The sequence below is a fragment of the Cupressus sempervirens genome, chromosome 10 (genome assembly GCF_028749045.1).
Source record: "Cupressus sempervirens isolate cs-2001-9-10 chromosome 10, ASM2874904v1, whole genome shotgun sequence".
In the NCBI taxonomy this organism is placed as follows: domain Eukaryota; kingdom Viridiplantae; phylum Streptophyta; class Pinopsida; order Cupressales; family Cupressaceae; genus Cupressus; species Cupressus sempervirens.
In genome coordinates, this window is record NC_143127.1 from 238,034,183 (window position 1) to 238,059,827 (window position 25,645).

The window sequence follows — 25,645 nt, forward strand, 5'->3', positions numbered from 1 at the left end:
TTGGGATAAGACACATGTACCACTTTGGTCTTGCAACTCGAGCATCCTGGTGTTAGAGTGTCTGCTCAGCAATAGACAAGGTTGAGGATACACTTCCACCAACTTTCTCCTTGTCAGTTGGCACTATCGACCTCTTAGTGATCCATTTGGGCAAGCATGCCTTTAATCTATCGTTGCCAAGGATTTAGATGCGCAAATGAACAACCCGATCACCACTGCTCGACTTGCCAATCATGTCATTTTCCTTAGTTCTGATTCATCTTTATGATTTTGTTGTTTATCCATTTATCCATTTCATATGCACCACACCATCATCTCAGCCCTTCCCGGCTTTTCTGTATGATTCACCGATGTGATTTTTTGTTCCAGCTTGATTGTAAAATATTCAGTTATGTAAATAAATCTTTTTCCACATTACATTCTCAGTGTTTCTAAAACAGTGTTGGGTCCAAAGGTTCAGTGTCAAACACAACGCTCTGATACCATATGTAACAACCACTTTTCTCGGGTCTTAACTAAAAACTAACATATTAAAGAAAAATAGTTTACTTCATTTTCATAGGAAGACAGTTATATTAGTTACGTTCATGTAAATGAGATTAACGGTTACAATCAGTTAAATGGAAATTTCATAACTAACAATTGAAAACACCTTCAATGAATTTACTATGGAAACTAAAATTTACATACTATGGAATTTGAAACCGAAATCAATCTAGGGATGCTTCTGCAAACACCCAGGTTAGTTCACAAATACACTTAGGATCAAATGACAATTACCATCAAATACCATTATATCAATTAGGGCATCGATTACCATTGGATCATTTAGGGCATCACATACCACTATATCAATTAGGGCATCAATTACCATTGGATCATTTAGGGCATCACATACCACTATATCCATTAGGGCAATAACATTCAGTTAGGAAATTACACTCAAATTCATTATTCAAGTAAATGAAGACAGAGATAATAATCCATCAGATAAACCTATCTCTTGCATATAGTTATATTTCATGTTCAATTGGAAGATCAACCAATCTAATTGATTACTAATTATATTGATGAGAAGAGTTGCTTTCTATAAAGGAAAATAACTGAAACGATGATATAACTCAAACCATCTTATCTTCTACTTGAATAAGTGCCATAAAAGTAAAATACGAGTTATCAATAAATGTTTGAATGCTTAACATATCTTTGTCTGATCCACGTTCTAACATTTTGTGGAGAGGGGAAACATTGTCAGGGGCTCAACCTCCCAACCACGCACTTTCTACTTATCTCCACACTTTCTCTAACTAGAAAAATCCTCTCTACTCGGAATAGACATGGAACACCTTGTCAGCCACTGAGCATTCTAGTACTTAATCACACCACTCGACTTGACAACAGAGAATGAATTGGACATGCATGAGCTATTAAATGTTTTCTTTTAAGCAAAAATATTTAATGTATCACATCTAATTCTGTTTCATGTTCTTGCAGATTGTTCTCTCACCTCTTCACCCTCTTCCTTGGCCATACAGCCGAGTGAGTCCCAGGTGTTAGAGTAATCCAACTCTTTCTGCTGAACCTCAGCTGGTGTAAGAATATTACATATTCCAATATATCATATCACAGTTTCTGTGACTTGAAAAATGATCTTAATGGCTTGCAAGGAAATATAATTTGATTTGGATATACTTAGTAAACCAAGATGTATGAACATGTCATGCACATTTGGTCTTGACTCTACATAGAGAGATTAGACTTATCGAATATCCATTCGATTTGCAATTCAAAAGTAATGTACAAAATTTTCATGGACATATTCCTTTTTGCTGTAAATTCTAAAATAGTTTAAAAACATATGGCAATTTGAAAATGGAAGGTTGGCCACATAACCTGGTCTGAAAAAAGAAGGCGTGAGCCTTGGCTTGACTCTAAGCAGTCAGTTCCTTAGACTCGAGCAATCCAAATGCAAAACTCAGAGTAGATATGGATTACGATTGGTTTGAATCACTTGCAACAAAAGGGTAAAAGAAGGAAATAATGTAAGAGAGCAGAGGTAAAATTGTGGGAAAAGAATATATCTTTGGCCTCACTCGACTTTCATAAATAAGGAGGCATTCCAAAATACCAAAGACTTCCAAGAAGTCGTAACTCTTGAGCAGCTAAAAGATTTGTCTTCTTGAATCACTGACATCATATGCCATGTGTATATTTTGGCTTCTTATAAGGAAATAAATAAATATGGAAAAGAACTTGAAGCTTATAAATCAAAAGGATAATTTATAAGCATAATATTTATTTACTTACATGTAAATATATTTTATATTATTAAGATGACAACATATTAAATGTTTATGCAAGGTCGTACCTTTGAAATATGTATATCTAAATACATATTTCGTCTGAAAGATTATTTTATCTTTTTGTACACACATTTAAATGTATGCATTAAATAGATAAAATCTTGTATAAAAATAATACTATGGTGTCACCTTTATTTTTATGTCTATGTACATGTACATAAATATGTATTATAATGAAGTGATGGAAATGTCAACCATAATCCAATTCAGGTATATATTTTAATTAAGATAATTAATGTTTTTAATATTTATCTAATAACTCATGCGTGTCTAATGTGTGTATCCTGTTATATAGTCGCTAGGTCTTCAACCATGGTAATTCATGATTCATACCCATTTGCCCAGTGATGGTGATGCTCCTGTGCCCAATTCTTTTCTGACAATGCTCCCACCCCTTTGACGTGCTCGCTACAAAAAAATTCTCTGTAGTTAAATCATATTACCATAACAAGTTATTAATCATAACTAATCATAATGGCTAACCGCCTTTTCAATTCCATGAATTCATGATAAATAATTAACTAGCATGTTATCTTCATATGAAATTATAACGTTTAACCATCTTACCATTTCACAGGATTATAGCAAATTTAATTGTCAACTGACTTCATGTGAACCTCAACGGCTATATGAACATTTTAAATTGGGTCGAAAATTTGGATGTAACAAAGTATAGCACTTGAGTGAAGATTTTGGTACCTCTGTCTAGAAGTTGAGGGAATAGAGGAAAGAAGAGATAAAGAGGAGAAGAAGGCAGCAAAAGAGACAATTGATGTTGATGCAACGACATTGAGCACTATCCTTGTTACATCTTCGTCAGAGACTAGGCAATCCAGACAAGCGACTCTATCTTTATTGAATCGATACAGAAAAGACTGCACCTAAGGCAACTTCTAGATCATTTAGTCTGAAGGAGAAAGCACAACCAAAGCCATCCAGCAAGAGGGTGATGATGAAAAGCTCAAGGAAGTATCAGCGTTCAGATGGTGGTGATGATGAAGAGACTAATTCTAATAATGCAGTCAAGGAAGTGAGATCAGAGGGAGCAAAGGCAACTAAGGTTTCAAAGGCCTAACCATCTGAAGATCCTAGAAGCAAGAAGTCAAAAGTTGACACTGGTAAGCCACCTAGTATGTTATTGATAAACCTCACATATTAGTTGATAATGTTGCAAATAATATAATTGTATATGGTATCTTGGTTCAACATAAGAAGTATTATAACAAGTATGATGAAAGTGAGAAGAGGATACTTGAAGAAGCCACTATTCAACATTTGAACAAATACGACAAATTTCTTGTTGAGATCAAAGGTGATATCCTAGATGAATTGTTTGATTTGTTAGAAATGAGAAGGGTTAATGTGCAATAAGATGATAAGAGGACTAGTAAAAGAGTTTTGGTCAATCTTTGTCCTGTCATAGCTAAAGATGAAATGCATAACATTCTTGAGGAAACAAAGGAAGAGTTCACGTGCAAAACAATTTTGAACAATTTGATGATTGTGATATTGCTATTAAGATTTAACTGTTTAGTTTTTGTGTTAAACTCATTGACCCATTTTTCATGATTAGGGATTCACAAGAATCCATCTTTCATGAGAATAAATGGAACACCTAGCACTCATTGGATCTAGGTGATGCTCATAGAGGTGAAGCATCGGAACTTCCTCGGAGGTCACCCATCCTAGTACCACTCCAACTTGAGTGCGCTTAACGATGGAGTTTCCTCCATAGTTAAACCCACTCTACTTTCAACCCCATTTGCAAAACCTTTACCAAGTGTTGTGCCTTATGAACCATTCATTAGAAATACCCTTAAGCTCATTAAGTGATAAGTAAGAGATATTTCCACATCAAGTCAAATTGTGATATTGCTATCAGGATTTAATTGTGAAGTTTTTGAGTCAAACTCATTGACCCATGTTTCATGAGTAGTGATTCACAAGAATCCATCTCTCATGATAATAAATGGAACAATTAGCACTCATTGGATGTAGGTGATGCTCATAGAGGTGAAGCATCGGGTCTTCTTGGGAGATTACCCATCTTAGTACTACCCTAGCTTGAGCGCACTTCACTATAGAGTTTCCTCCATAGTTAACCTACTCTACTTGCAACCCTATTTGCAAAACCTTCACCAAGTGTTATGCCTTATAAACCATTCATTAGAAAGCCCCTTAATCTCATCAAGTGCTAAGTAGGAAATATTTCCATAGCAAGTCAAATTGTGATATTGCTATCAGGATTTAATTGTGTAGTTTTTGAGTCAAACTCATTGACCTATGTTTCGTGAGTTGTGATTCACAAGAATCCATCTCTCATGAGAATAAATGGAACACTTAGCACTCATTGGATCTAGGTGATGCTCACAAAGGTGAAGCACTAGGACTTCTCGGGAGGTCGCCCATCCCAGTGCTACTCCAACTTGAGCACGCTTAACTAAGAAGTTTCCTCCATAGTTAAACCCATTCTGTTTGCAACCCCATTTGCAAAACCTTTGCCAAATGTTGTGCCTCATGAACCATTCATTAGAAAGCCCCTTAAGCTCATAGTGGGTTTAACTAGGGAGGAAACTCCGTAGTTAACCGCACTCAAGCTGGAGTAGCATTGGGATGGGCGACCTCCCAGGAAGTCCTGTTGCTTCACCTCTGTGAGCATCACCTAGATCCAATAATTGCTAAGTTTTCCATTTATTCTCATGAGAGTGGATTCTTGTGAATCACTACTCATGAAACATGGGTCAATGAGTTTGACTCAAAAACTACATAGTGAAATCCTGATAGCATTATCACAATTTGACTTGCTATGGAAATATCTCCTACTTATCACTAATCTGACGATTTTTAAGACTGATGAAGTTATCAAAGGTACAAAGAGTGTTGAGAAGAGTCTTGTTGAGCAATCGATATGAAGTCGTTCCAAAGGATGGTGAAAAAGAAATGAATGATACTACTGTTCATGATAGTGAAACTTTGGATAACACTTTTGATGTTGCAGATCATGCACCTGATGTTTATATTTTTGGTATTCTTATTACTTAATCTGGTGATGATTATGCTATTGGTGAGAAGAAAATATTGAAAATGTAGATGATGTTCAGATAATTGATCTGACTAGGAAAACAAATTTTGATGTAGAAAAGGTGATGAAGCAAAGACAAATTAAGAACCTATAAGTAAGGAAGGTAAGGATGAAGGTTGGATGGATAATGTTGAAGATGACATAGTCCTTATGGAAGTTGAGATAGAGAAAATAGAAGACAAGCAGACTGAGATGAAGTTAGAGGCAAGAGGTACTTTAGAGATAGTGAAAGAATTCTTAGAAGAGGACAATAGTGATATGGACAACATGGAAGTTATTCAAGGTCCAATTCAATTGGATGTTCTTTGTCTAGTGTAGATGATAAGACTTGCATCAATTTTACAAACAAAGGCAAGGAAGCAAATTTTAAAGATACATATGAAGGATAGTGTATTGTTAGCCCTTGCATCAGATGTGTTAAGCAAGATTATGCTATTTTATCGAAAGGATCAAATTGATACACCATCTAGCCAACTTAAGATCTTGATTAATATGTATTTAAAAAATTCTACTATGGTTAAGGTGAAGAGTGAATTTGATGAGAAAAGGTTCAGTGCATTATGTGCTTCAAAGTTCAAACACACATGATAGGACATCTCTAGGTGTTGATATGCAAAGAGTTAAAGATTTCCTGATTTGGAGAAGATCATAAGGGAGAGCAAGTAGAAATTGACCGAATTGTCAACATCTTTTGATCACTTGACAACTTCAACATTAGATCATGAAAGACAAAATCATTTCTCTCACTAACAAAATCAAAACCTTAATCACTGAGAAGGAGAGAGTGATTGGTAGGATTGGAGAACTTAGAGATTTCATTGCTCCTAAGATGGATATTTTGGTTAGTGGTTTCAAAGAGGCTGAGGCAACTCCTTGATGCACATGATCTTATATTAGTAGAGAAATTCACTTATGGAAACTGTGGGGAAATTTAGATTATTGATAGTCTGAAGAAATGTTGGGATAAGGATTTTTGTAACATCCACATTTTCTAGGTCTTAACTAACAACTAACATATCAAAGAAATACAGTTATTACTTCATTTTCATAGGAAGATAGTTATATCAGTTATGTTCATGTGAATGAGATTAACGGTTACAATTAGTTAAACATAAATTTCATAACTAACAATTGAAAACACCATCAATGAATTTAACAAGGAATTTAAAATCTACATACTGTAGAATTCAAAACCGAAAACCATTTAGGGATGCTTTTGCAAAATCCAGGTTAGTCCATAAAATACCTGTTAAGGAACAAATAGCTATACTTATCATAATGACAAATACCAATGTTTCATCTAGGGCATCAAATACCACTATATCAATTAGGGCATCAATTACCATTGGATCATTTAGGGCATCATATACCACAGTATCATGTGGGGTGTCAGATACCATTGTATCATTTAGGGAATTAGATACCACTATATCATTTAGGACATCAGATACTACTATATCATTTGGGCCGTCAGATACCTCTGTTTCATTCCTTCTCTTCCAATTGCTAATTGTGGCAATAACATAAGATTAGAAGATATGCTCATAATCATTATTCTTATAAAGGAAAGACCAAAATAACAATCCTATAGATATATTCCATATTCAGTTGGAAGGTCAATTGATCTAATTGGTTACCAATTACATTGACGAGAAAGGTTGCTTTCATCAAAGGAAATAAGTGAATTCAATGATATAAATTAATCCATCATATCTTCTACTTGTATAAATATCATAAAAGTAAAAATACCTATTACCAATAAATGTTTGAATGCTCAACTTATCTTTATTTGATACACGTCCTGACATCTTGTGGAGAGGGGAAACGTTGTCAGGGGCTTAACCTCCCAACCACAGACCTTAAACTTATCCCTGCACTTTCTCAAACTAGAAAGGCCCTCCCTACTCGGAATAAACATGGAACACCTTGTCAGCCACTGAGCATTCTGGTACTTAATCACACAACTCAACTTGACAACAGAGAATGAATTGGACATGCATGAGTTATTAATTGTTTCTTTTAAATGTAATAAATTTATGATTCGCTTTGGATTCATATATCATGTTCTTGTAGATTCTCTCTCACCTCTTCATCCTTTTTTTTGGCTATTCAGCCGGGTGAGTCCTACGTGTTAAATCTTAGAGTAATTCAACTCCTTCACTAAGCTTCAGCTGGTGAAAGAATAATACGTTTCCATATTGTCATAATACAATTCCTATGACACGAGAACTTCTTCTCGAGAATTTACAAATCAATAGATTGATAATGGAATCTAACTGGAAACAAGAGATATCTTGGCATAACATTACATTTAACTCAGACTTAACTCAGGGAGAAAATGATTCATTGAATATGCAAGTCGATACATAGTCATTATTGAGACATCGATTAATTTCTTACATTTGCAATATGGAATGCATAAATAAAGCAAAATGAAAGGGAAACACAGACCACATAACCTGATCACAAAAGTATGAGTTCAGTTTGATTTCTGAATAGTCAGCTCCTCTGAGTTATGTATTAAATGCAGAGCTTATCTCAGATAAGACTATGACTTGGTTTATCCTCCAACCAAACGCAGAAAATAAGATTAATGAGATAAAAGGAGGGAAGCAAATGTTACAATGCAGAAGTCTCGTTTTCTTTGCTCTTCTGGTTGGTATATAAAAGAAGACATGAGCCTTGGCTTAATTCTAAGCTGCCGGTTCCTTAGATGTGAGCAATCCCAATGCAAAATCAGAGTAGATATGGATTACGATTGGTCTGAATTGTTGAGGCAAATAGCTTTGGTTAAGAAAATTGCACTGATCTCATGAGACCATACTCATGTATATATACATGTCGATATGCAGAATATCGATATGTATATGTACATGAATATTTTAATGAAGATTGCAGCATTCAGAACTGCCGATGCATGTTATTATTGAAGTAATATCTCAGATTTGAATTCTGAAAACAATCGTATTTATACTGATTGTTGTCAGTTGCAAATACATTTAGTTAAAGTCTTAAATGGAATTAGTTCTTGTTATGACTAATCATCGGGTGTGACCATTACACTGATCAGGCACATCGGTGAATGGACATGTCTCAAAACGAAGACATGCCCATTCACCCATGTACCCATCCACATTATATATATAACGTATATGCTGCCCAATATTGCAACATAGTAATTGATTAATGTGTGCAGATCGAAGGCATCTTAGATGCTGATCTTGAATAATATTTATCATCATTTTGCATTATATACTATGCAACACTTGTATACTTCATTGGCATTGACTATACCTGTAGGAAATAGACATAATTCAGCAGCGAAAAGGAAATCTGTAAGTAAACTTTACATAATATCAGAGCTAGGTTAAAGGAAAGATCACACTAAGTTTATTGAATCAGATTTTTAGTTTGAGACAAACAATTCTCTCTCCCTCCAAAATGACAAACACAATGAGATTTGAACATCACCTTGGAAGTGCTGATAACTTCGAATCCTAGAAACTTCGAGTAATGATGTTGTTAAAAGAAAACAATCTGGAATCATTTATAAAGGAGGACAAAGAGGAACCTAAAGATGATCCTGAAAAAACATAATGGAGTGAGAAAAGTGAAAAGACAATGAAGATAATTGTTAATATTGTTCGAGACCACATAGTACCTATTGTGGCAAAACATACCATAGCTTATTGTATGTTCCGAGCTCTTGAAGATGCATTTATAATCAATAATACTGGCATAAAAGTTGCTCTTAAAAGACAGATGAATAATATAAGCATGAATAAAGGAGAAACTATAAATGCTTTCTTTATGAAAATCACGGACTTAAGAGATCAGTTATCTGCACTTGGTTATGAGATTGAAAATCAAGAGTTATCCTTAATAGCATTAGGAGGACTTCCAAACTCATGGGAATCCTTTGTACAAGGCATAAATGCTAGGTCTAAAATCCCTAAAATGGATTGTATAAGTTTAGATTGTCTTCAAGAAGAATCGAGATTAATGATTAAGGGAAAACACAAAACCCTAGATGAAGATGTTCAAGTTCTTAATACAAATGCTCATAAGAAATGAAAAAAGAAAAACAACAAAAGGAAAAGAAATTTTCATGGAAAAGGACAATCCAAACAGGAGTGTCCAAAATCTAATGCTTCAGATGTGATCTATAAGGACATTATGCAATAAATTGTCCGGATAGATCTAAACCTCAAGCATCTTTTGCAAAATCTGAGAAGTCAAATGAAAGAAATGAACATGAGAAATATGCTTTCTATTCTACATTATCCACCCAAATATCAACTAAAAGGAATACATGGATAGTTGACAGCGGGTCTTCCAGACACATCACTGGATATTGGGATAACCTAGAAAGCATGGAAATAGAAACAGATGAAGAAGTTACAATTGGTGATGACTTTGGACACTCGATAAAAGGAATTAGGACCTGTACCATAAAATTGAAATTTGGAAATTCTATTCAACTTTCTGGTGTTCTCTATGTGCCAGGTATTAAGCGGAATTTAATATCTATATCCACTCTTGAAGATGATGGTTATAAAATTGCTTTCATGGAAGGGAAAATACCAGCATGGCCTAAATATTCAACCATTAAAAGGGCTCTAACAATAGGAGTACGACAAGGACTCCTATATGAGCTATGTTCTAAGACAAACCTTGCACTTGTATGTGAGACCTTTGATTCAAATGAAATATGGCACCGAAGACTAGGTCATATTAATTGCCGTGCCCTAACATCAATGGAGAAGATAGTAACTGGAATGCCTAAGTTAAAACATATTCACAATGAATCATGTAAAGGTTGTGCCTTAAGGAAAACACTAAAAGGCCATTTCCCCATAGATTGAGCAAAACTAAAGAAGTGTTGGAACTAGTACATTCTGATCTATGTGGGCCCATGTCTATACCATCTATAGGAGGATACTTGTATTATTTGATAGTTGTTGATGATTTCTCATGGAAGACATGGATATATGTCCTTAAATATAAAGAATTTGAAGAAATTTTCTCTAAATTTAAAGAATTCAAAACTATCACTGAGAACTCCTCCGATAAGAACATTAAAATTCTAAGAACAGATAATGGGAAGGAGTATACTTCTGAAATATTTAAAGAGTTCTGCAAACTAATTGGGGTTAAGAGGGAGTTCATAGTCCCTTACAATCCTCAACAAAATGGGGTTGTTGAAAGAAAGAACATAACTATTGTAGAAGTTGCTTGAGCCATATTTTTGATCAAAACTTGAATATGTCTTTCTGGGCTAAAGCATCCAACACAACAGTCTATATTCAGAATAGATGTCCTCACTCACATTTGGACAATAAGACTCTTGAAGAAGCATTTTTTGGAAAGAAACTTGACATCAGTTACCTAAGGATATTTGGATGTCCTGTATATGTGCATGTCCTTAAGGAGAAAAGGACTAAGTTAAAACCTTCTGGAAGAAAGGGTATTTTCATTTGTTTTAGTGAAACAGTAAAAGGATAGAGAGTCTACATTCCTGGACATAAACAAATAGAACTAAGCAGAGATGTCATCTTTGAGAAAGACATTGCTTTCAGAATAGCCAAAACCAGCGATGAATTAGATACATTTAATGTATCTTCAAAAGAGACTCCTGCTTCTGAGATTCAGAGGGAGTTTCCTGAAGAGACTACAATTGAAACTGAAATCCTTCCAGAGACTCAAAAGAGAGTCTTGATCACTCTAAAAGGCCACTTTGGGCAAGGAAAATAATACAAGAAGGAGATGGATTTGCAGCCCCTTCAGGAACCTTTCGAGAAAGCAAGAGACCTAAAAAATTGATAGATAATGCTTTCATATGTGAGAGCTTGTATCTTGAACCTTCTAACATTTTAGAAGCACTTAATTATCAAGCTCGGAAAGATGCCATGGTGGAAAAATACTAGTCTATACTAAAAAATGATGTTTGGGACATAGTTCCAAGACTTAAGGAAAAATCTGTTGTGTCTTCAAAATGGCTCTTCAAAGTCAAGTATGTTGCAGATGACAGCATTAAAAAACATAAAGCTCGTTTTGTGGCTAGAGGTTTTTCTCAAAAGGAAGGAATTGAGTTTGAAGAGACTTTTGCACCAGTTGCTAGGTACACTTCGGTTAGAGTTGTAATAGCCATTGCAACAGCCAAAGGTTGGAAAATCTATCAAATGGATGTAAAAACTGCTTTTCTTAATGGAAAGATAGAGTAAGAAGTATACTTGGAACAACCAGAAGGATTTGTAACTCATGATGCTTCTTTTTATGTGTGTAAATTGAAGAAGGATCTATATGGACTTAAATAGGCTCCCCGAGCCTGGTATGAAAGGATTGACAAATACCTCTCAAGTCTTGGATTCACCAAGAACATGGCTGATCCAAATCTCTACTTAAAAGTAACTAAAGGTGACATGTTAATTCTAATTCTTTATGGTGATGATCTTTTGATTATAGAGGAAGAACACCTTATTGATCAATGTAAGAAAGATTTGGCTTCTGAATTCAAAATGAAGGATTTAGGAATTCTCCATTACTTTCTTGGTTTGGAAGTACATCAGAACTCTGGTAATATTTTTCTACATCAAAAGTACACTATTGACATTTTGAAAAGATTTGGAATGTGGGACTGTCGACCCATTTCTACACCTATGGAAACCAATCTTCACTAGCTAAAGAAAACAAGTGTTGAATCCAGACAAGTTGATCCCACCTTATACAGACAAATAATTGGGTTCTTGATGTATCTTGTAAGTACTTGACCTGATATTTGCTATGCAATGAATGCATTAAGTTAGTTCATGTGTGAACCTCGTGAGATTCATGTTGTAGCTTTGGAGCACATATTGAGGTATCTTCAAGGTACTATTGGATATGAACTTAAATATGAGAATACGAGCTTGGAATTACATGGATATACTGATTCTTATTGGGCCGGAAGTGTAAAAGACTGGAAAAGCACATCAGGATGTTGCTTCAGTTTAGGATCAGCTATGAACTCCTGGATATGTAGAAAGCACACTTCTGTTGCTCAAAGTTCTACTGAGGTAGAGTATATTGCAGTAGCGATGGGAGCTTGAGAAGCAGTGTGGCTTTAGAAGTTGCTTTCAAACTTGTTTGGTGAACCTTTAAAACCTATTATGATTCGTTGTGATAATCAAAGTTTTATTAAGTTATCTATGAATCCGGTATTTCATGATAGATCCAAGCATATAGAGATTCCTTACCACTACGTGAGAGACATGGTGGAAAGAAGAGCTATTCAATTAAAATATATTAATACAGGTGATCAAACTGCTGACATTCTCACCAAGACTCTCCCTAAAGTGAAAGTTGATCATTTCAGAAAGAAACTTGGTTTGATTGAAATGTAAATTTATGAGATTGAGTCTCAACCCTGTAAAATTTGTTTAATTAATTAAAGATGTTTAAAGTGTAAACTCTTTTGTCATATGTGTGACTATGACTGTAACATCCAAAATTTTCCAGGTCTAAATTAACATCTAACATAAGCATAGAATACAGTTATAACTTCAATTTCATAAGAAGGCAGTTACATCATTCATGTTCATGTGAAGAAGATTTACCATTAAAATCAGTTAAACAAAAATTTCTTAACTAAATACTTGAAATACCTTTTAATGAAATTACTTTAGAAATTGAGATCACATACCTCGGAAAACTGAGATTGAAAATCATCTAATTATGCTTTTGCAACCACCTAGGTTAGTCCACAAATAGACTATACCATTTTCTCAAATCGACTGCTATCTCAAGAATCATCTGATGAATACAACTAGATATAACTTAAATTAGGGCATCACATATCATCTTATCAATTTGGGCATCAATTACCATCGGTTTATTTAGGGCTTCTGATACTGCTTTACCACTTAGGGCTTCCGCGACCACGGATTCAATTCAGGGCTTCCGCGACGACGGATTTTATCTAGGGTTTCCACGACGACAGACTCAATTTAGGGCTTCCGCAACCACGGATTCAACTAGGGCTTTCGATACCACGAATTCAGTTAGGGCTTGCAATACCACTGTATTAATTAAGGTTCTAGCTGTCACACAATCAATTAGGGCTTCGGATTTCTTTTCCTTCCGATTGCTTATCTGTGACAATTTCTCAAGATTAGATAATTACTTATATTCAATATTCATTTGTATGAAAGTAAAATAATGATAACAATGAAATACTTTAATTTAATCTTACCTCTTCATAATAAAAATGATAATACCTGTATTTCGATAAAACAATTGAAGGCATGACTTATCTCTGTCCGACACACATTCGACAACTTGAGAAGGTGAAACATTGTCAGGGGCTTTACCACCCAACCTCGGACCACAACTTGTCCCCACACAATCTCTAACGAGAAAGGCCCTCCCTACCCAGAATTGATAGGGAGCATCTTATCATTCTCTGAGCATCAAGATATATATCATGCCATACGACTTGGCAACAGGAGATCACCATAACAGGAAAATGCATAAGCTTTTAATTAATTCATATTAAATGTTAATTATTTAAATGTCATAACTGGTACTGGATCATATTAATGATGACTCCTTTTTCACACCTTGACACCCATCTTCTCGGCTACACAACCTGATGAGTCCCCAGGTATCCAAAATTCTCAAAACAAATGGTTCTATTTTTTTTTTCAAGAAGATTACATTCAATCATTATTTCACATTCTGTGATTATATTCTTCACAGCATTCTTCCTGAGTGAAACTTGCATAAGCTATAGAAATGTTTTATGTGTCATTATATGAATACTGATGTAAAGCTCTTCACCTCCTCACCCTATTCAGGCCTCCAAACCGGTGATTTCCAGGTGTAATCAGATTAAAGATCACAAGGATACTTACAACTTCTTCACACATACATTCCTTAGTGTGGATTCATTTATCATCTCATTAAGAAAGAAAAGAATGAATTAGGTTCTGATAAAGATTGTTATTCAAGTTTATTGTAGCTTATTCAAGGTTATTACTCTAAGTTAAAAACAAAGATTATCAAGAGTTATTAAATAAGAATCTTCTCTAATCGTTTCAAATTGAAAGGAAGAAGGTGGGTTCAGAATTTGTCTCTGACTTAGTACTTTCGCAACTCGGGATTTAGATATAATTTGATTCCAACATATATTTGCCAAATTATACGGCATGGTATTCATTATTATGATTAGAATACAAATGTATAAATATCTAACTTCATCTCTCATCCCCTTGCATTTCAATGGAACTGTATAATAACAATATCCTTATCCTCTACTAATGTTGTTATAGAAAAGAAAAGCAAAATTGAAAATCCCGTAGAATCTAAAACATAAATATTTACAGGGTTTTCTGAGCTACGAACTTGGCAATAATTAAGAACAACAAATTATGATAAATGCTTCACTTGACTCTTTTAAATGCTTGGTCGGTTTCCTGACTACTGCAGTGACTTGATCCTGTGGATGAAATACTTTTACTGGACTCAACACCTCCCTCAGATTCCACGGATAGCAGCTGTTTATGGATGCAAGGACGTTTTTTTAAAATTCTGGATGCAAAGACGTATTAACACTGATTGCAAGGATGTTTAAATTCTGAATGCAAAGATGACTTAACTTAGAATACAAAGACGTATATATATATATTTTTGATGCTCTCAAGAAATTTGTTTGCTCAGATTTCATGAAGGTGGTAGGAGGAGAGAATAGATACCGTAAGAAAAAGAACCCCCCTTGCCGGCAGTCAAAAAGGAACTATTAAATAATAATAAAAAGACTGACTTCACGTCTTCTTGCAGTTACAAGAGGAACCGAGTTTCTTTGGTTTTTGCCAGTTACCAAAAGATTAATAAACTATTTGAATCCAAGATGACCAAAGAAATTAAATCGATTACAAAAAGAGAAGGAAATAAAAAAGAGATGTTTTTGATGTCTGGAACTAATACGAAAGTCTAGAAATAAGCCAAAAGTTTGACCCTATGGCTTCCAAAACATAAAAGATGTAAAACCATTCAAATTCCTAAGAAGTCTAAATGAATTAAAAACTTAAATTCTATTAAACATGCCAACAATAATCGGTTAAAAACAAGAATAATGAAAGGAAGAGAATAGAATTATAAAATTTAAAATTCGAAGATTATAATAATACAATTGTTAAAATCCGAACATTATTATAAAATACAACTTTCAAATTTAAATGATCATTAAACAATTATTAGAAATACTATGACAAAAGATAATTCTAAAATTCTTTTAAAATATGTTTTATAAATAATTTAATTATTTTAATTAAATTATTTATTAAATAACACAATTATTATAATTAAACTATTTATTAAAATAACTCATGCAATACCACAGATGTCTTCTGTTGCAAGTCTGCCTGCCCAGTGATGGTGACACCCTGCCTAATTCTTTTCTGACAATGCTTCACCCCTTCGGCATGCTCCCTGCAAGAAATTTCTTTGTAATTAAATTATAAATTATATAATCATAAATAATCATAACAGTTAACCTTTCATCCTAATTTCATAAATTTGCGATTAACGATCAACTAACATGTCATCTGCACTTGAAGTCATAACACGACCAACTAACTCACCATTTCGCCAGATTATATCAAATTAAACTGCCAATTGACTTCATGTGACCTAAACTTCTATATTTTAAGCTAAGTCAAAAATAGGGATGTAACAATGACTCATGGGCCTAACCTATGTTCATTATTTAAGGAGATAATCTTTTATAATGGAATATTGATTCTGATAATATCAGGTGACGACTTTATTGTTATTAGATTACTATCATGATGAATATCATGTGACTTGATATTCAAGGAAAGATTATGTTAGTTAAAAGAGCATGTTGATGGATATCATGTGACTTGATATCTGTTGAAGATCAATATGTTCAAATTCATGGTGGGTATTATGTGACTTAATATCTATGGATATACCATGAACTGTTATATTGTACATCATGTGACTTGATATATTTATACTCACCATAACTGATAAGAATATCATGAGACTTGATTTTCTTATATATATATCTTGAGGATATTACTTATTATAATGAGAATACTTCATATGCACTTTGTCCTCCCTAGCTAAGAGGGAGTGTTGAGGCAAATAGCTTTGGTTCAGAAAATTGCCCCAATCTCATGAGACCATACTCATGTATATATACATGTCGATATGCAGAATATCGATATGTATATGTACATGAATCGTTTAAATATTCTAATGAAGATCGCACCATTCAGAACTGCTGATGCATGTTATTATTGAAGTAATATCTCAAATTTGAATTCTAGAAACAATCATATTTATACTGATTGTTATCAATTGCAAATAGACTTAGTTAAAGTCTTAAATGGAATTAGTTCTTGTTATGACTAATCATTGGGTGTGACCATTCCACTGATTAGACACATCGGTGAATGGACATGTCTCCAAATGAAGACATGACCATTCACCATGTACCTGTCCACATCATATATAATGTATATGCCACCCAATATTGCAACATAGCAATTGATTAATATGTGCAGATCGAAGGCATCTCAGTCGCCAATCTTGAATATATTTATCATCATTTTGCATTGAATTTTTATATATGCTGTACAACACTTGTATACTTCATTGGCATTGACTGTACTTGCAGGAAATAGATATAATTCAGCAGCGAAAATGAAATCTGTAAGTAAACTTTACATGAATCACTTGCAACATAAGGGTAAAAGAAGGAAATAATTGTAAGAGAGTAGAGGTAAAATCATGGGAAAGAATATCTCTTTGGCCTCACCTGACTTCTATAAATAAGGAGGCATTCGAAAATACCAAAGGCTTCCAAGAAGCCATAACGCTTGAGTAGTTAAAAGATTTTTCTTCTTGAATCAACGATATCAAATGCCAAGTGTGCATTTCAGCCTCTTATAAGGAAATAAATAAATATGAAAAAGAACTTGAAGGTTATAAATCAAAAGGATAATTTATAAGCATATTTATTTACTTGCACGTAAATATATTTTATTAAGATAGCACTACATTAAATGTTTATCCAAGGTTGTACCTTTTAAATATATATATCTAAATACATGTTTCATCTGGAAGATTATTTTTTCTTGTACACGCATTTAAATATATGTATTAAATAGATAAAATCTTGTATAAAAATAATACTATGGTGTCACTTTTACTTTTATATCTATGTGCACGTACATAAATATGTATTATAATGAAGTGATGAAAATGTCAACCATAATCCAATAAAGGTATGCACTTTAATTAAGTTAAGAGCATTAATGTTTATCTAATAGCTCATGCGTGTCTGATGTGTGTATCCTGTTATGCAGTCGCTAGGTCCTCAACCATGGTGATTCACGATTCATACTCATTTGCCCAGTGATTCATGATTCTCCTGTGCCCAATTATTTTTTGACAATGCTTCCACCCCTTTGATATGCTCCCTACAAGGAAATTCTCCGCAATTAAATCATATTACCATAACAAGTTATTAATAATAAATAATCATAACGGCTAACCACCTTTTCAATTCCACGAATTCATGATATATAATCAACTAGCATGTTATCTTCATATGAAATTATAACAACTAACCATCTTACCATTTCGCAGGATTATAACAAATTTAACTGTCAACTGACTTCATGTGAACCTCAACGGCTATATGAACATTTTTTAAATTGGGTCGAAAATTGGGATGTAACAATTTTGGTGCTCTAAGAAACACTTTCTCAGATATTTTCAAGATTTTGTAACTATATTTAGTAACTTGTATATTTGAAACACATATGTAGAATTTTGGTAGAAATTCTAGTTGCGGGTCCATATCTTTGCCTTTGATGTCAAAGGGGGAGATTGTGGAGTGAAAAATGTGTATTCAGCTCAGGGGGAGCAGAAGAGAGGATCTGATTTTGATTTTGGGAGAGAGCACTTAATGTTTGAAATTTTGATTTTGTTTTCACTATGTGCTTCCAGCAATGCCAAAGGGGGAGACGGTTGGCAAGAAACTGTTCGCTGATGGATCTAAATGTTGTCATTGATGGCTACTAGATGTGTTGCACATGTTTATTTATTATATCTTGGTCATATCAAAGGTTAGGAGATCAAATTGGTTAAGTATAACAGAGTTGGGGCAGTATACATAGTTCATGAAATGGATTGCTATAGACAACCCGTTTCGAGTTTTGTGATGCAATCCTAGGAGCTTATTAGAGATATCTTCTATTGTACTCTAGGTGTGCAACACTTGATGTTATCATTCAAACAAGATGTGAATACCTATTTTGTGGTTTCCTATTTTTCAGTGAAGAACAATGATATAGTTCAGAAGATCACTAAGCGATCCTAACAGATTGATTGGATGGTCGGTTTATGAGTTGGAGGACATAAAGCTGACTTGGGAGAATGAATCTATGTGGTTGTTTCAGGTTAGGATTGAGTTTTGCACATGGATTTGACTCACTATTCTACATGTTTCATATTTTCATTAAGTATTCTTGAGGCCAACCTAGTGGCGATCTTATTTTTGATTTTTGGTATCTAAGATCGAGTTGTTTAGATGGTTTGTGTTAGACGAAGTATGATATGATTGATGTATATGTCAAGATAATATAAGCAGAGGTTCGAATCAGAGTTGAGAAGAGATATATGTATTAAAATTTCAGGGAACTTTTTTGGCAATCTATTTTGCTGTAAGACAGTGAGCCTTCCTCAAGGTTGTAGCCCTTTTGTAATTGAGCAGTGAGCTCCAGGCTGTAAGCCTGAATGCATGTGCATCCCTTTTGTACTTAAACCTTTAACAGGGTTATTCTGCAAAGTAAGTCTTGTGGGTTCCAACCACTGCTGTGTTTTTTGGCCTGACAGGGTTTCCATGCCAAAAATCATGGTGTTATGATGTTGTGGATGTATGCTTTATATTTCAGTTTAATTGTTCTTCATTGCATTTGGTTAATGGTCAAGGAATTAGATCACCAAAGTTAAAAATAGGAGAAAACTGATCCATCCCCCCCAGTGTTCCTTAATACCAACAAAAATATCGTAGGTGGTTTCATTTGTTCCCACATTAGTATGGATTTTTCCTGGAACTAGATATACCTAATAAAAAAGAATGGAAAAAGATGAATAACATCCTTGGATTAATTGGTAGTAGTGTTGATTTTGACACAAGGTGTTCTCTCTCACATATTTATTGTCCACTCTCACATATTTATTGTCCACACATTCTTTGGACCAGAATTTAGGAGATCTTTGGAGACCCACAACTCTTTCATTCTATATGATCATGTTATGGATAGTCTATTACCCCTGGACAGTTGTAATAACTACACATTGATAATGGTAAAGAAGAGTTTTTTGATTATTTGGTGAGGCCTAATATTTGTGATGACATTGAGGCTTCTCTTGATGTTCCATGTCCTCTTACAAATACAGCTATATAATGTCCTTAATTAAAAATTAACGAAAATTGTAGTTCTCTAAAATTTTTTTGTTGCAAATATTATTACCAATTTTCTCCAAAAACACCAAAGCTAGTCAACCAGTCGCGCTCAAAGAGGACAACAAATTAATGAACTTTCAAAGAACATCATTAAACTTTTCTAATATGAGCAATAGATGAACAGGTCTGAAAATATGCTTTTGCAACATCAGTAAATCTATATCTGATCCCACAACTACTTGGTTTGCTCCAAATTCACCAAAAGAACATCATACCAAATGAAAATTTATGTAATGCCCGAATAAATGAACGTTTTGATATTAAACGACAAATAATCAGGTCTGAGATCTGATTTACATTAGGAGCAATTGATTTGGTTATTCAAATTGTAAGATTTGGCTACAAAGGTAGCCACCCAAGATACAGAGGCAATGGAAAGCACAATAGAACAAGAGATGAAAATGAAAAGAATAAACTATATTCCTATCAATAATGCAATACAATGAATCAGCTGGATTGGATTGACTGAATTGGAATCAATATAAATTGAATATTACATAGGCGATGCCTTGGTTATATAGTCAAGGTGAGTACAAAGGAGCAAATGAGAAGATGCGAAGTTATGTCTCATCACATGATAATCAAGAGACAACTTCTCACTCATATAAGGTGGAATCACTTGTCCACTAGAAAGTCAATCATCCTCCAATGTGTAATAAAGTATGTGCAACATAGGTGGAGCGTGATAAAGTAATAAGTGCACTAAAGATGGAGTCACACTAAAGTGGAAATGTGATAATATGTTAACACCATCTAAAGTGGAAATGCTCCTGAAGGCTCCTATGCGGTACCTAAGCAAGCTTAAGTAAAGTGTAATTAGTACCTAGGTAACAATTAACCACAATAAAATGCCTTAATCACACCAAAAATAAATGGACTTTCTTATATCAAACAACAAATACTCAGGTCTGAAGTAGAAACAAATAGCTATTTTAAATGACAAAAAATATTTAGTAATTAAACTTCATATTAACAGTAGCAATTCAATCAACTGCTCTTCTTTCACACGAGTATAGGAGTAGCACTCTATGGGCTTGATTCGATTGTGGCATCTTTTCACATAGGCATGGTAATATCTAAGAAGAATTCAAAGACAACAGCAATATCATCATACATCATGATCTTTCTTCCTCCATGGAAAGACATCGTGCATCTTTACATGGTTTTATTTCTTTCCAAGGGGAGGGACTGAATTGGCATTTTTGTATCTTCATCATACCCTTTGTCAAGCATTTACCATCACCATAGGAGATCATACATTATGGGGGGTGCATAGTCTATCTCTTTCTCTCCTATATGTGGAACATCTATTATACATTGGCAATCGAAGTAGTCCTTGGGGTTTCTTGTTGATTCCTTCCATCACTTGTTTGTCTGCATCTTTTCTCTTGGAGAAGCAGTTTTTCCTATAGGTTTAACTGCCTTATTTTGTTTGTGAGAGATTTGTTTATATATGGGTACCTAACATGACCTTTTAGCCAAGGTAGGGTGTTGATATGAACATCATATATTACCTACCTAGCGTCATATTAGGCCCAATTCACACTTACATAAGCTTACTTAGATCTCTGTGTCTTGTATCATAGAGATAAGATACTTGTCATGATCTTAGTATGAAGATGGGTTTTATCTAGAGTTTCATTTTGTCTTTATAACAAGGGTTTTCTGATTACCAGTTACGTTTTTTGCATCTAGTGAATTCTCTTGCTTTACAGCATTCCCAATGCTTCTCTCTTGTGGGGAAGGTTGTTATGGTTGCAAGTGATCCTTGGCTCTTGTGGGGTTGATCAATAACTCTTACGTAAGAAAAAAGGCTTTCTGCACTGTGTTGCAATTGTATACAAAATGTTGACCTTAAATGTGGACTTCTGGATGTTATAGAGGCGATCGTTGACCTTGATGAACCAATTTTGTGGTTAATCTTCAGCTTTGTAATGAACATCTCTGTCATACAAGTAAGGCTCTTTGAGAAGAATATCATGTATTTTGAGTAGTGCTACGTCACAAGGGAATCCTGCATGGGTGACAAACCAATCTCAGATGTGCATTGTCAATGTACTTTGAGCTTATCTTTGTTGAGAAGCTATGGTTCTTTTTATGTAGCCTAGATGTTTCGGTCGTCTACAATGATATTCTTAATTGGCTTCCAAGGTGCTTTCATTTCCACCATCAGTGGATGCTGGTTGGGCATTGCTGTTCAAGTTAGTCAGAACATCATGATTTGTGATTTGCACTTTCTCAGGTGGGAACTGTGAAGCTTCAAATCAGAGGGGCTTAGAGTGGTACATCTTTTTGGCATAAGCCAACTGGATTAACAATTCTATTGTAGGCTTCCATAATGGGGTCTCATACATTAACTTGGTTTCTTGTTTGGCATTGATGTAATTACACCTAGTTATATTATCCATCTTTACTGTTTGCTAAGGCAGTAAATTCCAGCCAAGTGGAGGGAGGTAGGATATGAGACCTGATATTTTCTTATCCTTGTGGTAAGGAACTCATGTTTTGATGCTTTCCACTAATATCTGGGTCGAGAAGCATAATGCTCTATTCTTTCATGGTGGAATATTGAATGTTGTGTCATGGCAACTGCGAAGCATTGAAGGGGTACTGGTAGGCCATACGATTCTGCATACAAGTTTGAAGACTGTTCTTACCTAAGCAATTCTAACTTGATCATGACGTGTCCTGCCTAAGAGAGGTACAGAGAAGTGCATCTTTTTAACAATAAGTCAACTGGAATAGCAATTCTATTGTAGGGTTATATTTTGGTGTCTCATAAGCTAACTTGGTCTTTTGTTTGGCAGTGATGTCATTATGCCTAGTTATATTATCTGTCTTTACTGTTTGCCAAGGCAGTAAATTTCCAGCCAGGAGGGAGGTGTGATATACAACCTGATATTTTCTTATCCTTGTGATAAGGAGCTAATGTTTTGATGCTTTCCACTAATATCTATATGGTAATGGATGGAGCAGCATAATGCTCTATTCTTTTATGGTAGAGTACTGAACGTTCTGTCATGGCAACTGTCAAGTATTGAAGTCTCGGTAGGTCACTTGATTCTGCCTATGAGTTTGAAGACTGTACTCAAGCAATTCTAACTTGATCACGATGTATCCCTTCCTTTATGAATGGGTTTGCTGCTGCAGGTCACAACAATTTTTGTTGCCTATTATTGTGATGCACCCTTTATGTCTGCAATACTATCTTGATCTTGATTTACCTTTACCTAATTTTGTGTACTGCATGCTAAACTTGTAATTGTGTCTTCTCGCATGCTTGTGTTACAGACAACCTAAATGTAGAGATTTGCATGCCATTTAAATTATAACTTTAATAAATAATAAGCAAAGCAATCTCCGTGGATCTTTAATTTCATTCAAATCAATTGTCTACAATGAAATGATATTTTCCATCATAAGTTGTTCACTCCTGTGCCGTAGAAGGTATGCATGGGAAGAGTTATGCTTTTCACAGCGACAATGATAAAGCAGATGTTTTCTTGTAGCCTGTTATTAGACGTCTGCAGTATTTCAAGTGTCTGTAAAACATAGTATGGAGGTGTAGCGATGAAATTGCTTATGTTTTATCTCTGATCCAATCAGCACTATCTGGCTTCATGGCAGGAAAATCATACAGTTGGAATTTCTCACAGATCAGATTTACAGGTTCTTCCAAATTTATCTCCTGATGTTCCACCTGTAGCCTTTCAATTGCCGTCTAGAGAAGAGGAAGAAATAGGCAGTGGACTAGATGGTGATGAAAAATATTTGATGAAAGAAAAGATTTCTACCATTCAGCACGTTCTGTCCAGAAAAGAATCTCGAAGACACAACATAAACTTCTGTGCTGGTAAAGCAGTTCTGGATGCTCAAGAGTTTCACCCATTCAAGTCTAGGAAGCAATCTGCTGAAGAAGGACCAAGCTTCCAGAGTCTGCATATCTTATCTAATGACGGAGAGCCTGAATTATATTGTAATAGGCGTGTGAGTCTAAAAATATCTGCTCCGGATACAGAGATATCTACTTCTGAAAAGATTGCAGATTTCACTTGTGAAGAGTTTGGACTGACTGGTGTAGGCATTGCCAATAATCTGATTCCAATCAGCGAAGCAAATACAGTTAAGGATTTCAGACCACAGATGTGGCTGCAGCGATGGATACACTCCCCTGGGAGGACAGGTGTAGTAAATGAACAAGTATCAAGAGAGAACTTGAACTGCAATCCTGTGAAACACCATGGGTCATTTTTCAGAAATTATACTCAAGAATGGTCAGCGGACAATAGCAAAGCAAGCTCTTTTCAGCAGACAAACAAAGGAATAGAGAATGGTAGTTGTTTTTCGGACTATAGGTCACAAGCTTCCACAGAGGAAAGTTACAAATCTGACTTAAAAGGTAGTCAGTTCAGGAAGAATTCTTTGACTTCCAGTGCTTCTGCAATGGCGATTCTGGGGACAAGTACTAAAGAAATGTATGCAGCCCTTCCAAATGGAAAAGATAAATTTCCAGTTTGGTCTTCAACTCAGTGTGCAGATGCAGATGCAAAAGTAACAGGACTAGAAAAGGAAATGAAAATTACTGATGAATTAGAACCAAGGCCCAAACAGACGGGATTTGAGAAGGAAATAGTTCAACCCAATAACATACGTGTTGATATTTGAACATTCATTTATAGATCTTTTCAGCTCTATATCCTCCTGCCAATTCTTATTTTTATGCACGTCTATTCTCCTCCATTTTCCTCTATCCTTTGTCTAAGGCCATGTTATAAATAATCAAGAGCATGATAATGGCATGACACTGTCAAAACTCCTAGTTTGAAAATGCATGATGTGATGTAATTTTATTAGATGGAAAAATACCTGGTCTCCATATATGAATAATTAATAAACAAATTCAGCATGCATATCCAACTTTCCTTATTGCCCTTTGTACAGGTCTACCAACGATCATCTCTTGCCATGTACAATCCATCTCTTCTTCCCTTTGAGAAAATATTCGTTCATATAATCTGTTATACAGGTTACTGGTTATTCTCTATGAATTTGAATTCTATTTCTTTTCATCTGTCAGCAGCATGCTTGTTTTGCGCCTGAACAAATAAAATCTAAATATCCCATCAAACAGACAGGCACACACTTCCTGATCTGTTGTGAACATGTTCAAACATTGCCCATCGATAAGTATATGTGATAAGTACGCCACATGGTTTACCTTCAGTTTAACTTGGCACGGATTCACCATCACATTTCACTACATTAGTGAATTGAGGAAGATGATAGGGATCACTGTATAGTTTGTTTTTCTCAAGTAGCACTACTTTTACAGAAGGTACATGGCCTGGGTACGAATTCATTCTAATTTGTTTACAGGGTTATTTTATTGAATACATCTTCAGCATAAAATTATCAGAACAAATATTGAGTGGATCAAAGAATTAACATATGAAATAAGCAAAGATTTAAGTTGGCCAGCAGACATGGACAAGAATGAGATCATTTTGGCTTTTTGGGTTTATTAGGTCAGTTGAATCCGGGGAGATTATTGGGTTTCCTTCTGTTTGTTTTGAAGGAGATCTGCCCTTTTATTAGGGAATGCAATGTCACTTGGAGAGAGATTCTTCAGCAGAAACTAAACCCGTAATTTCTAATCGT

The 25,645-nt window shown here is 34.7% G+C and overlaps 1 protein-coding gene across 2 annotated transcripts in view; it reads left to right on the forward strand.

The window, feature by feature from the left end:
• LOC149533519 (uncharacterized) overlaps window positions 1-25,056 on the forward strand; it is a 57,779-nt gene extending 32,723 nt beyond the window's left edge. Inside the window, exon 3 of one of the 2 annotated variants that reach the window (XM_089807769.1) lies at window positions 23,615-25,056. In XM_089807769.1, coding sequence (XP_089663895.1) covers window positions 23,615-24,652 — 1,038 coding nt within the window. In that variant the 3' untranslated portion in view covers window positions 24,653-25,056. The remainder of the gene's footprint in view (window positions 1-23,614) is intronic. The other variant, XM_089807768.1, reaches the window with a different exon arrangement.
• The last annotated feature ends 589 nt before the right edge of the window (window positions 25,057-25,645 follow it).